Raw genomic sequence first — 13,048 nt, 5'->3', positions numbered from 1 at the left:
CCTGAAGTGCCTAGCAGCTACTCTGGAGTCCAGACGGGTGAAGATCAATGCCCTGCCCCCTCTACCAGTCCATCCTACACCCACGAGGGAGTTCATCCGAGAAAGTATAAAGCCACCAAAAGTCAATACAACTTTGGTTACGGGCCATCTTGGAGGGGCTCGTAACTGGAAGTTGGTGGCAGAGGCTATGCTTCCCCACTGAAATCGCCACAACAAACCTCAGACTAGACCTAGTGCTCTGCTCCTCCTCACTCCGCATCGTGTACATCATAGAGCTTATCGTTCCCTGGGAGGCTGCTGTAGAGGAGGCCTTCAAATGCAAGAGCCTTAAGTACACCGAGTTAGCAGGTGGAGCTAAACAACGGGTTGGAAAGCCAAGGTTTGCCCAGTGGAGGTCGGCTGCAGGGGCTTCATGGGCAAATCAACCATCAGACTGCTTAAGGACTTGGGAGTTCGAGGCCACACCCTACGCCAAACCATCAAAGCCCTCTCAGGGGCAGCAGAAGAAACAAGTCGGTGGCTATGGATGAAAAAGCGAGACACCACCTGGGCCCATAACAGAATATAAGTGTTGGAAGCAGAAGGGGGCATGCCTGGAATGCCAAATGCTACCGATGAGCCCTCTGGAGGTGTTATGGACCTATCATTGAAACACCATTGAAGGAGGGTGCCCACCTGATGACCCCAATGAAGCCTACAATCCATTCCACCCGCCGATTCCCCTAAACCAGACCTGCCACCACTACAGTGATTAAACCATTCAATCACTGCACCATCACCACTTATGCCTCAGGTATTATGGGATTGTTTCTTCTAGTCCTAAAACAGAACTGAACCATAGCCATCTTTCTTTAAATTTGTCTTTTTTTCACATTGTAAAGTCTTGCATGTCTCACTCTGTGTGACCAGCCTGTAAACAGTTTAGAAACAATCTACACAAACATGCATGTTTACTGTCGCGTGTGCAGCTGCTCACTGACCTGGCACTGTGATTTGAACGATCTCCCCGTCCGGAGGTTCGGTTTTGATTCTCCTCAAAGGAACGGAATCACCCGAAGGACCTGCTGAAATATAACAGATCCTTCTGTGTGAGTGTCATCAGCAGCCCACATAGTGCTCAGCTCAATCAATGCTCGACTGCAATGATCCCATAATCATGTTAAGAGCTGCTCCACGCATTGGGAACCTACCTGCTTCACTATCAGCCAGCGGACTCACACAAGCACTTGTTGATCTGCAGGGCAAAGAAAACACATCCAAAATAAATTCAATAGCCTGCAAATGCTCATTTTAAAACATTCTGTTTCCAAGTTAGTTTATATTCCTGAAACATCCGCTCGTGCATAGAATGTATGCAGTGCACACAATCACTTTTCTGTCAGGATTTAAGTCAATGCTACCAAACAAGTGCTTATTATCAACAGGTTTACATTTAGGTTTAAGCACAGTTTATTCCTAAAAAAAACTGTTTTAGGAGGCTTTAAAACTGGTGAGGAACAGTTAGCTCTAATCTTATACAATATAACAAGAGACAAAGTAGCTTCACTGTATAAGCAGGGTCTACTCCTGACATTAAAGTTTTCACCTTGTGCTGCTCAAGAACTGTAAAAGGACTAAGACATTAATCTTGTTGATTATTGTAGCTCCTGTGGTCAAAAATAACAATGATGTATCAGTTCAACTGGTGATCATGACAACTCATGAAGCATCCACACATAATGGAGGCGTTAATGCTGTAAACCTTTTTTTCAGTCATGATACATCAGAAACGCACCTAAAATGAGAGCTTAATTATTATGCATGTGTAACACTTATAACCATGACGAGCACAAATCTTGCAAAGCAATCAAAGCTAAGCACTTTTCTAATTCAGGCAATGAAAGAGAAATATTTGGGGACACGTTTGAACTATTAGCTGATTGTTTTGATGACCACAAGCATCAGATCACATCATTAATTCAGAGAGCGTGGGCACAGTATGCTGATTAAACCATTAGTTCAAGCCGTTTATGAATAAATATGAATAAACAACCGCTCTAAACACACATCAGTGCAGAATCAAATCTATAAAATCATTTCTATCTTAGTCCCAGTCACACCTGCTGCAGTGAAGATTGATGCTGAGCTCGGCAGCAGTGGGCGGGATGCTCAAACCGTCAGGAAAGCCGTCATCCAGCGTGGCACTCAGGTCATGTTTGCCCTCCTCCCTCGCCATTTTACCGGCAGCTACGACAAAAAAGACACAAGGGGTAGTAGACGGAGCGTCGCATTATAGAGGAAAATGTCTGCGGGGTGTAAACATGTCAACAAAGATGTGACGGAGAGGTCATTTGCAATTATATTTGATGATGAGTGAAACTACAGACTTGTGGCTCTGATTTCACGTAAATATTTGATCAGTGCACGGGTGATTGTAGATATAAGACTTTACATGTAAATATTTAACCAAAGTAGCTGCGATTCCAAAAGTATCCACAGTTGAGTATTGCTATGTTGAGAGGAACAGAAGAAATGCAAAACAAAAGCCCCGCCAACTGAACAGCAGAGGGTAGGAAAACAGCATTGATGCTCCAGAAAGATCATATTCACTGTGTTTTTATTTATAAATGTTTACACATTTAGATCGTTATCTTTGCAGTCTGTTTTCAGTCCCTTTATCATAGTAGCATGTACTGTTTTCAGACTAGATTAACTGTATATCCCAATGACTTGTAACTTGTTTGATTAAAGATTGTTATGGTTTACTGCCTATGATTGCTCAAAGGAAGGTGTTGGTTTTTTCCCATTAAAACATGTTGTTTCTTTATATAAATAGTGCCATGATATAACTCTTTATTGCATTTGGTTTGAAATAAATATAACTAAAGTTAACGTCCTTTTTTCTTGCCACTTTCCTCCTTCCTTTCCCAGCACCAGAGCTGGTGTGCACCCCCTGTTGGTGTGAATAAGTAGTGCATGATAGCACTATATTACATTTTAAGAAATATTAAACGTAGATTGATGAGATATTTCACATATTCCACCTTTAAAAACTCATGATCTGTTTTTATTAGATAAATCCGAAAAGCTGTGTATTTATGCTCAGCTTTACACTATGTGGCAACATGTTTGTACAGATCATTATCAAGCATTAATAAGGATTAATTTATAAAGAGATGAAGTTGAATGACACACACACTTACCAGTGAAAATCCTCTCATCAAACATCCTGTGAAGTCAAGGAGAAAAATTAGGCTGTGAGAGATTCATCACCCACTTTTGTTAACGCTGATTAAGAGCTCTTCAAACAATCGCTTAAAGCTGCAAAGTTGACACGTACGCACAACAAAAGTGATGCTATCGCTGCTTTTTAGTACCTTTTGACGATGAAGCGGATGCCGTGACGCTCGTCCAGGATGCGTTTGAGTTTGGGCACGCCGTATGTGCACGGCCGCTTGAAGGGGATCTGGTCTGGGATGCCGATAATCTCTACGGCTCCTGGATCGCAGGCAATCTTACGGTACGGGACCGGCACCATGTGGTCCAGACCGAGAGCCTCCGCTGTAGGTAGAAGAATAAATTAGATTTTTTGTTATGGATCAACTGGTCTCCCTGGCATCTGTTGACTGACACTTATAATAAAGCTCTTTGATCAGCTAAAAAGATAAATGCAATCACTGCTGTATTATTACAAGTTGCTAATTGAAACAACTTTGACCTCCAGAAAGCTTCTCCGAGCATAGCATGAGTGTATAAATGAGACAATGAATGGATACAATGGGCTAAAATGCTTTTCACCATCCATTAACACTCAGTTATGTGAAACAAAAACAAACATCCACTCAAAGTTTGACAGACTGAAGAATGAACATTGCAATGAGTGCTTGGATAAAGTGAATACAATTGTCATGAGGTAACAGCTGCAGTTGAGCTGTAAATTGTTGGGCTGTTTCTCTGACATTTTCTATTGGGATCAGAAGCATGAATACAAAACTGTGTGTTATGGATGAAAAACAAGCGCCACGACCCCAATCTATCAGCATCCATAGACACGCAGCCAGTTATGGGTGAGCGTGTGAACAAATGCTTGAGGAGGAGGCAGTGACATCTTCCTGGGTGAGATACCAAATCCCTCAGACAGACGGAGAGACGGTTTCCTCACCGTATCTGCTGTTGAACAAGATCTGAACGCACTCCCTCAGTGTGTTGATGTCCTCCGTCTCCCGAATGAACGAGTCCCATTTTTCTGAAAAGGAAGAGCCGACAAAACAGCTGCTGTCAGAGTTTTTCCACGCACAGAGAGAACGCACGCTCGCTGAATGCAGTGTTTCTGTACAGCCACAAAGAAACTTCTCCATCGACTCAATGTCAACTCAGTATATTAGAGCAATCTTCTTAAAGGATTACTCTTGACGGGTGAGGTCAGCTTTGGTGGAGTACACATTGCTGGGCAGTGAGGGAAACAAAAAGAACACAAATGTGTTAACTCTTCCAGCACCAAGGTTGACACAGGGGGCGGGGCTAAATAAGGCAGCTTTCACGGTGTCTACCAAGACAAACACACAAAATGAAAAAAATTCCCCAAATGACTGTAAAAACACAAAACAATGACAAAAATACATATAATTAGAGAAAAGCAGACATTTTTGTTGTTTTTGTCATTTTGTGTATTTCTGTTGATGGATATTTTTGTTTTTATTTTGTGGGGATTTTTTGTTTTTATGTTGTTTTGTATTTTTCAGAGTCATTTTGTGTATTTTTGTTTCCCTTTTGTATAATTTTGTGGGTTTTTTGGAGTGCATTTTTCTGTCTTTCAGTCACGAAATTAGACTGAGGTCCGCATGTGTCCCCGGGTTGTTGCTCACTAAAAAGCTACGTGATCAAATGTGACAACCACCTCTAATGTCACATAACGCAAATTAGACGAATAAATTTACCACCATCAGAAAGTTTGTTCCCTCGTGTAGATTTCTCTCATCGACATCATTAATTGATATCCAACCCTTGTGAAGTTGCAGCGTTTTGAATCTGTAACACGTCACAGGCTCCCTGCAGAGCACCATACAGATAAATATGCACAGAGACATCATGCCACAGCCACTCTACTGTAGTTCTCACTTCACATGTTTTTACACCAAGTCCTCAAAGACCATTTCAATAATATGAAGTGAGTGCTTGAGTGTTGCCGGCAGCTTTTATGCTGCCACTGTGTACAAAAAAAAAAGAAAAATCACTGCTTTAAAAACAAAGAGGCTTTTATCTGAGATTGAAGCCTCTTAAGAGAAAATTATGGGAGCATTGGAACAGTTTGAATCTTTGATGTCCGCTTTCAATGTGGCTCTCTCGCGTCAACTTTCAAATCAAGGACTGAAGCACTTAATTACCCAAACGTTTCATTTCTACCTGCTCGCTACTGACACAGAGTGTGTGTGTGTGTGATATTCCTGCACAAAATCCTTGAGCCAACACTTTTTATCCTTTGTGTTCATGTCCTCTCACTCTCTGCCTGTGGTCAAATTTAGGAGCCACCATGACAAACTAATAACAAGCCCTAACCCAGATTAAATTCATGGACTAGGCGCTATGGACTAGGAGCTCCTGAAAGGAAACAAGTAGTTTTTCTTTATACGATGACTTTCACACGCTCACATAAAAGTTTGTGTGCACATAAATACATAGATTAGAGGACAGGGAAGTGGTGCATGTATAGGACACCATCAGAGTGGTGGTAATGTAGACACAAATGTATCTCATTCACATTTTCTCACACCGCTGTCTTGTAAACAAGAGTTGGTAGCACATGCATGAGGCTGCACTGCAGTTTTCTTCTTTATAGTCTCAGAAAGTGGAACATTGGGAACAATGAGCAGCCCATCAGTAGCAGGCAGGGACCGTCTACAAAGTGCCGAGAAGAAGATTCAATAATTTAAAGAAACAACTTGACAGCGTCAGTTTGTATGTGGTGTTTCTGATCTGATCATTAATATTGATCAAAAGCAATCCGAGGAAGGAAAAATCTGTGAGCTGCTGACATGCACAGTGATCCCACAGACAAGTTGTAGAGCATAATTGGGCAACTGGTGACCCCAAGTGTAATTTTTGCTTTAAAAAAAAATACTCAAAATGACAACAAAAATACACAAGTTTACAGGAACAACTCACAATATGTAGAAATATGCCAAACAACAACACAATACACAAACGCAGCCTAAAGACACACCTTTTTACAAAGGCCTTTCCGTAGCGTTTTTTATAACTCGTTGTTATTCGTTTTAAACTGTTTTCTAGTTATGTTCATTATAGGTCTCAGGCTTTCCTTTGTAGCACTTTGAGATTTCTTTAAAGTAAAGTGCAATACAAATAAAATCTGTTATTATTATTATAAAATTAATGCATAGATTGGTCTTTATTCCAAACGCTATCATTAATGTTGATAATGTGTCCCTCAAATCAAATACAATCACATTTTTCTGGCCCTTGCTGTGGTAAAAGTTGCCCTTCTCTGGTGTCACAGATGTCAGAGGTGTTAGAATGTGCAGTGTGCTACAGTTTGCTACGTGTGAAGGTGAAAGGCGTGGACGACATTGAACATAACGTCTTGCGTGTAATCAAACTCACCTGATTTTTCATGCACGATGGAGAAGAGCAGCCTCTTTGAGATGTGGATGCCAGGCGGACTCTGACCCTGCTCACCACCAGGCTGTCGTATTGTGTCGTCTGAAGATAAAAACACAGCATCCATTACCAATGCTGTCAATAAAAGATCAATCATTAGTGTGATATTACCATAGACTGTAAAATAAATGTACGGGACAAGCTCCCCGGTGGAGTGAAGCTTTTAATTTTAGAGCTCCCCCTGCTGACTGGCTGTAGTATACTGTCTGTGCTACCATTGAGTGACATTTTTGGGCATTGAAGCCGCCTCATTTCTATAACCATTTTTAAACTGACAAAAGAATACAGAGAGGAAAAGTGAAAACATCGTCCTTAAACTGTCGGAAAGATTGTCAAATTAGACAAAAATAGACTCCAACTCCCAGCTCTGCAGCATATTTGGCTGCAATAAATAATGGTCAGCGTTTTCAGAAGCTTGTTAGCAGTAGAGTGCGATGTGGGTTATGATTCAGCTGGAAGTTCAGGGTGATGCGACGCGGTAATTACGGGGGCGACAAGTTCATCTATCCTTCCTGTCACTTTTATGTTTCTGAAGAATCGTGTTCCTCAGCCAGTGAGGGGCAGCAGTAGATATGCATGGCAATCCCTGCACCGTACTGTATTATACAGATACAAGGGTCCATGTTTAACACAACCTGAGGATGGTACCCATGTAGTCACCAGCCCACTTGCACAACTACAAACTCAAATATTACCCAAAACAAGGCATTAAATGACACCATGTGACCTGGGTCTGTCTCAGCGACTCACAGCTGATTACAACAGCATTTAAACATGACTGGGTGAACGTGTGAGATTACTTTCTGGGGCAGAGTGTGAAAAGGTTCCTTCAGAGATAAAAGTAAGACAGCTCTGCTTCTAGGAAGCATTTGCGAAACAAGTCTTAAATAATAATCGCTTCCTCGACTAGCAGACGAGTGAAGAAACATTATGCAGCTGAAGCAATAATTATTCATCAGCTTCTACGGTTTTTGACAAGTCGTCGTGAACCATGTAACCATGTCTTGGTCACAAATAGTAAACTGGTGTATGGCTAAGTTACCTCAGTTTAATGACCTGATCACAGTGGCTGTGTATCATAATGACTCCAGCAAGTTCATTTTGTCTTCTTTTTTGAAATAATATGCAAAGATTGAATTTATTCAGACCATAGTGGCAAAAGTATTAGTGCATCACAGGCTTGAGCTAAAAGTAGTGATATATATATTTTCTAATAATAGAGGCTCTGAGGCTTTCTGATAATCAGCAGCGGTTAGTGAGGCTCTAACTGTGAGTTTAATGTAATGGAGGAATAAATGATGAGGGACTCGACCCAGCTTCACTTAAAGCTCTTACTGTGGTCTAGGAAAAGTCAACAGGTGCAGATTATAACACCTGAAATTATTATCTGGTATAAAGTTTTCAAAGACCTACGACTTATTTCCATGGTACCAGCCCATCACATCAGCTCTCCACGTATGCTTCGCTCTTCTCCTTCTCTGCATTTTGAACCCACAGCTCCACCAGCCAAACATACACAAAGAAGCCGATTTGTTTACGGGTGTTAGCGATCAGCTGTTCAGCTGTTTTCTTCTAGGTTTAAATGACATTTTACCTTAAAGTGGTTAATTAAGTTCCTGTTTATATACAGATTAACTTTTTTCTTTTTGTGAAATTTACCTATTTGATAGTTTGCACTGGGTGAATTCTAAACATTGACGTGTAGGCACCAGGTGATCCTTCATAGGCTGGTATGTAGGAAGGTAAATGTTTATTTTTTTTTTACCTGGAACCTCGAATGACAAGAGGTAACTTTGGTATATTCCTTTACAAATTTTTACTTTACAAAGAAAATGCTTGGACATTGATATTTTTTGATCCAGCGTAAAGTCTGCTTTCTCTGTGACCCATGGACATTCATTTGAGTTTTTTTGCTACAACTGACCTTTTAGGTTTGAGAGTAATGTAAGAAACTCTCAGCACTAAAGGCTAAAATGAAACTTGGAAAAGTTTGATAAATACTACACAGTGCAGCCACACTGGTTTCCAGTGTGAAACTACCTGGTTGTGGTATCACTGGCTCAGCGACAGTAAAAACTCTCTCCTCACCACTGCTGCTGCAGTCCTTGATGGAGGTGTTCTTCTCATTGGCTGCGGTCCAGCTGTTCAGACGGTCTTTGCTCAGGTTGAGCAGCGACGACGGTTTGAAATCCAGCTTGCTGTCGGCGAGTGGTTTGGATGACATGGGCATGCCGTACAGGAAGTTGGACAGCACTGAATTACTGGAAGAGGCGGGACTGGAGGAGGGGACCTTGGGTGCGACGGCAGTCTTCGTTGGGCCGAGGCCGCTCTGTGTCCCGGGGGAAGCATTGTGATTGATGTCGGCCGTGCTGGACTTGGCTTCTCGACACAAATCATCAGCCGGCCTGAGAGAAGAGAGACACCACAAAGGGAGATGAAGCTGACCTTTAGACAAACTTTAAATAACAAAGAAATACCTAAAAGATTGTCATAAATTCATTTTATTTTATTTGTTCCCCACTTTGCTGCGACATTTTGATGAACACAAAAACATTTAAACCACTCAAATAGTCTTTTTTTTTTGTTTGTGTGTGTTCGGTTTTGTTTGTTTTGTCTTCTATGCTATTGTTTAATTTTTTTGTTGTTATAGGCTGACTTATTTATACTGAAATTATGAATTAATCAATGTATATGTAATATAAATGTGTCTGTTTTGCCAGTGGTAAGATTATAAGAATTAAACCTCTGTTAAATAAAAACATGATATATGTTTTTCAAAGAAGCAACATGAAATAATATATAGAAGAAAAAAATACAGTAATGAGTAGAAACATATAAAAAAGTAAAATGTATCTAATAAAATAAAAAAATCATAAAATGCAAAAAATAATGAGCAGGAGTAACAATCAGTAAACATGTACATATTTAATGTAATGAGAAATATAAACGTGTATTTAATCATCTTGATAAAGGCAAAAATAAATAAATTAAAAAAAGAAAAATAAATCTTATTTAGTCCCTTTATCACTACAACAACTTCACAGTTAATCAGTAATTCCCAGCGGTGGTACGTGTGACTCTTTAATCCTTTTACTCTTGACTTAACGTGATTATTTTCCAGTTAATTTTTAAAGCTAATTAAAAATAAGATAAGTACACACTCAGCAGTTAACTGTGGCATTACTAATATAACAAAAATATAAAGACAAGATTGCTGAATAGCAAAGGCAAAACTACAGTTGCACATCTAAACTATGAGAACATTAAAACGTCAGAAATGAAAGCCAGAAATCTCATGTTCCTGTATTAACAACAGGCATGTTGGGAAAAAAAAATCACTCATGTTGGCTCTTAATGGTGTTAATCCTGCCATAACCAGAATGTGTGTTTTCCCACCCATGGTGATTCTGATACCGTTACACTGAATGTACAGAGGCAGCACTGAGACTCACCTTTTTACTGTAAACTGGATGCAGTGGCTCTGCTCCAGGATCTTCATCAGCGTCTTGGTGTCATACTCCGAGGGCTTCTTCAAGGTGACTCCGTCAGGCAGACCGTGGGCCACCACACAGCCGGGGTCCTTCTGGATCCAGTCGTAAGGCACGGGAACCAAGCTGCTCTTTCCCACCGCCTCGCCTGCAGGAGTGCGTTAGACATTAAAAACGACACTAAACCCAGATCATAACACTGTCCATGTGACCGTTCTTACTGTAAAGCACGGTAAAGACTTCCTCCACCATCCTTCTCAGGACAAAGATGTTGGACTGAGCCTCCGACGTAGCTCTCTGCTTCCCGTGATCGCCTCCATCCTTGCTCAGTTTGCAGAGTTCTCCTTCCTGCTCTTTGGTATGGACATTAGCTGTGCTCACATTCTGTAGGCAGGCCGTCCCTGTGACCACAACACAAACACATGACAAATGTGAGAGGATTAAGTGTTCCTTTTTTAGGCTTTGAAATTAAATAAAGGGCTGATTGAGAGCCTTGGGCCTTAATGCAATGCAGACGCCAACTTTTGAAAAATAGTGCCATTTTAAAAATGATGACTTGTTTTTTTCTGGAAACAGTTTGTCCGGACAGATATAAATTTTATCCTGCAGATGGTAATTAAAGAGACAACAGCTCAAGTTCAAAGCCTCAGAAAAAATTGTGTTATAACTCAATATTTCACCAAACCCGCTCCGTGTGGCTATGGGTGCACACTTACCCGTTTGTCATACACATTTTTCATCGACTTAAGTCCCTTTTTTTTTTTGTTTCTGGCACAGATAAACTCAGCTCATCATACCGTAGATCATGTGGATGATCTCATTGAGTGTCATGGAAAAAAATAATGCTCTGACACGTTGTGTAAATGCATAGCCTCTCATTTATCAGGTTTTCCTTTTTCATTTTCGATATAAGAAAAGCATCCAGCAGGTCCAGATGAGAGTATGTACATATAGGCAGAGACTCAAAACTACTATTTCAATACAAAATAAACGATAAATTAAAATAAAAAAAATCATTATGAATGATATTGAATTACGATGAACCTTGATATACCTTATATTATCCACACTGGACTGTAACACATTGGCTCGGGGCTGTGCAATAGGCTATGCTCTCTTATTCTATTAATACACTTTTCTTGTACTGTTGTATTTTTATATATTATGTGTTTTTATTATCAATAGTGTCTTTTTAACTGTTTTATGACTGAGTCATTGCGCATGAGTTCCTATGTGTGGACTATTAGTGTATGAACAAATGGGAAATCACTTAATTATTGATACTTGATTCTTGATATTCATAACTCTTAATATATCGTACAGTCCTTAGTCAAAGCCATGTTTGACCCAAGGATCAATGTGAAGGGTTTAATCGTGTGGGACTGTGTCCATGTTATTGATTTTGATTCTTTCAGGTTAAAGTGGAAGCTGGTTGTGTGATCTTAGACTAACTATTCCATAGGGGCAGTGCCTGAAATGACACTGAATCATAGGGAAACGGCACTCAGGGGGCGTGGCTTACTGCAAAACTTGTAGAAGTCTGTTTGGATTTCCCTCCTGGAGTTGAGGAACACTCTACCCTTCTCTGTGCCCACGGCAATCACGCTGTCCTCGTGTACGGTGACGCACGCCACCTCGGCGTTGAGCTTTGACATGGCCATACACTGGAGAGAGGGACGCACGAAAACACAGAGGAGTTACTGCTGCAAATGCAAAACTTTACACACAAAAACTCCTTGTTTATCATGAGATCATGATTTATCATGATCTGATTTCCCTGATTTAATTCTATGGGACATGCGCATGATAAATGTGTTTGTTTTTTTACTCATTTTTATATTTTTTTTGTTTGGTGTATTTTTCTATAATATATGTTTTATTGAAGTCATTATGTGTAATTTTTGTATCTTTCTGTTGTGTTTTTGTGCATTTTTTGTTTAAGTATTGTTTTTTGTTGCCATTGTAGTGTGATTCTGGAGTCATTTTGTGTATTTTTGTATCTTTTTGGTGTAGCTTTGTGCATTTCTGTTGTCATTTTGTGTATTTTTTTGTATAAATACTTAGTTTTTCATATTTTTGTTGTCATTTGGTGTATTTTTCTGTAATATATGTTTTTTGGAGTCATTTTGTACAATGTTGTGCATTTCTGTTGTCGTTTTGTATAAATATTGTTTAGTTTTTTGTTTTATTTTACTCATTTAGTATATATTTTTTATCATAAATACCTTATTACATTTTCTTACTATCAATTACGACAAAAAACCGAAGGAGATAGAGATTATGATTGCCGTTTATTTGATTATTTTATCCTTCATTTACGAATGTAAATTCTGAGTGATTTGTGACACATTCATGACAGTCAAAACGAAGCACAACTTCACTGGAGAAGTTCATGATAACACATAGCAGCAAGTTTTTGACTTCCACAAATGCTATGAATGTGACCGTATTCGTGCAGTGCATACAGTAGGATCTCCACTGCAGGGATGATTTTACCAGTTTAAATACTACAATTCTATTGAATTCGAACCGGTGACCTTCCGATTACAAGCCTAACCGTTACGCCACCACTGCCCAGTATCACCAGCAGAAACCAGAAGATCACTTCAGACTAATATCATATTATAATGCCAATATCGGACCAAAATCATTTTTTCTCAGGGGCCAATTACGGAGCCGTTTCATCTTAAGTGTACCATAGATAAACATTATGACCTAGTTTGCATGAATTATATGCAAAGTATGTAAGGTCAATATATTAGCAACAAGTGACATAACAGTATCTGCGGGTTCTCAATCAAAATCAATGATTTTAGAACCAATTTGTGTGTGATTTTGAGAAATGTGACATTGTCAGAAATTGCAGGATTTAAAAAATCATTGAGTTCTTCACACAATTTGCAGTT

The 13,048-nt window shown here is 39.7% G+C and overlaps 1 protein-coding gene across 3 annotated transcripts in view; it reads right to left on the bottom strand.

Annotated features, from left to right (window-relative positions):
* Nucleotides 1-13,048, bottom strand: part of gtf2ird1 (GTF2I repeat domain containing 1) — a 46,813-nt gene that overhangs the window by 18,289 nt on the left and 15,476 nt on the right. For all 3 annotated transcript variants that reach the window (XM_028465912.1, XM_028465914.1, XM_028465913.1), the window contains exons 3-13: nucleotides 11,665-11,806; nucleotides 10,364-10,543; nucleotides 10,107-10,290; nucleotides 8,743-9,059; nucleotides 6,598-6,696; nucleotides 4,142-4,225; nucleotides 3,357-3,540; nucleotides 3,183-3,208; nucleotides 2,100-2,226; nucleotides 1,191-1,234; nucleotides 981-1,064 (exon numbers count right to left, since the gene is read on the bottom strand). In XM_028465912.1, coding sequence (XP_028321713.1) covers nucleotides 981-1,064; nucleotides 1,191-1,234; nucleotides 2,100-2,226; nucleotides 3,183-3,208; nucleotides 3,357-3,540; nucleotides 4,142-4,225; nucleotides 6,598-6,696; nucleotides 8,743-9,059; nucleotides 10,107-10,290; nucleotides 10,364-10,543; nucleotides 11,665-11,806 — 1,471 coding nt within the window. The remainder of the gene's footprint in view (nucleotides 1-980; nucleotides 1,065-1,190; nucleotides 1,235-2,099; nucleotides 2,227-3,182; nucleotides 3,209-3,356; nucleotides 3,541-4,141; nucleotides 4,226-6,597; nucleotides 6,697-8,742; nucleotides 9,060-10,106; nucleotides 10,291-10,363; nucleotides 10,544-11,664; nucleotides 11,807-13,048) is intronic.

Source organism: Gouania willdenowi, chromosome 14 (assembly GCF_900634775.1).
Source record: "Gouania willdenowi chromosome 14, fGouWil2.1, whole genome shotgun sequence".
In the NCBI taxonomy this organism is placed as follows: domain Eukaryota; kingdom Metazoa; phylum Chordata; class Actinopteri; order Blenniiformes; family Gobiesocidae; genus Gouania; species Gouania willdenowi.
Note: the sequence above shows the minus strand (reverse complement) of the source record. Positions and strands in the feature narration are given on the sequence as shown.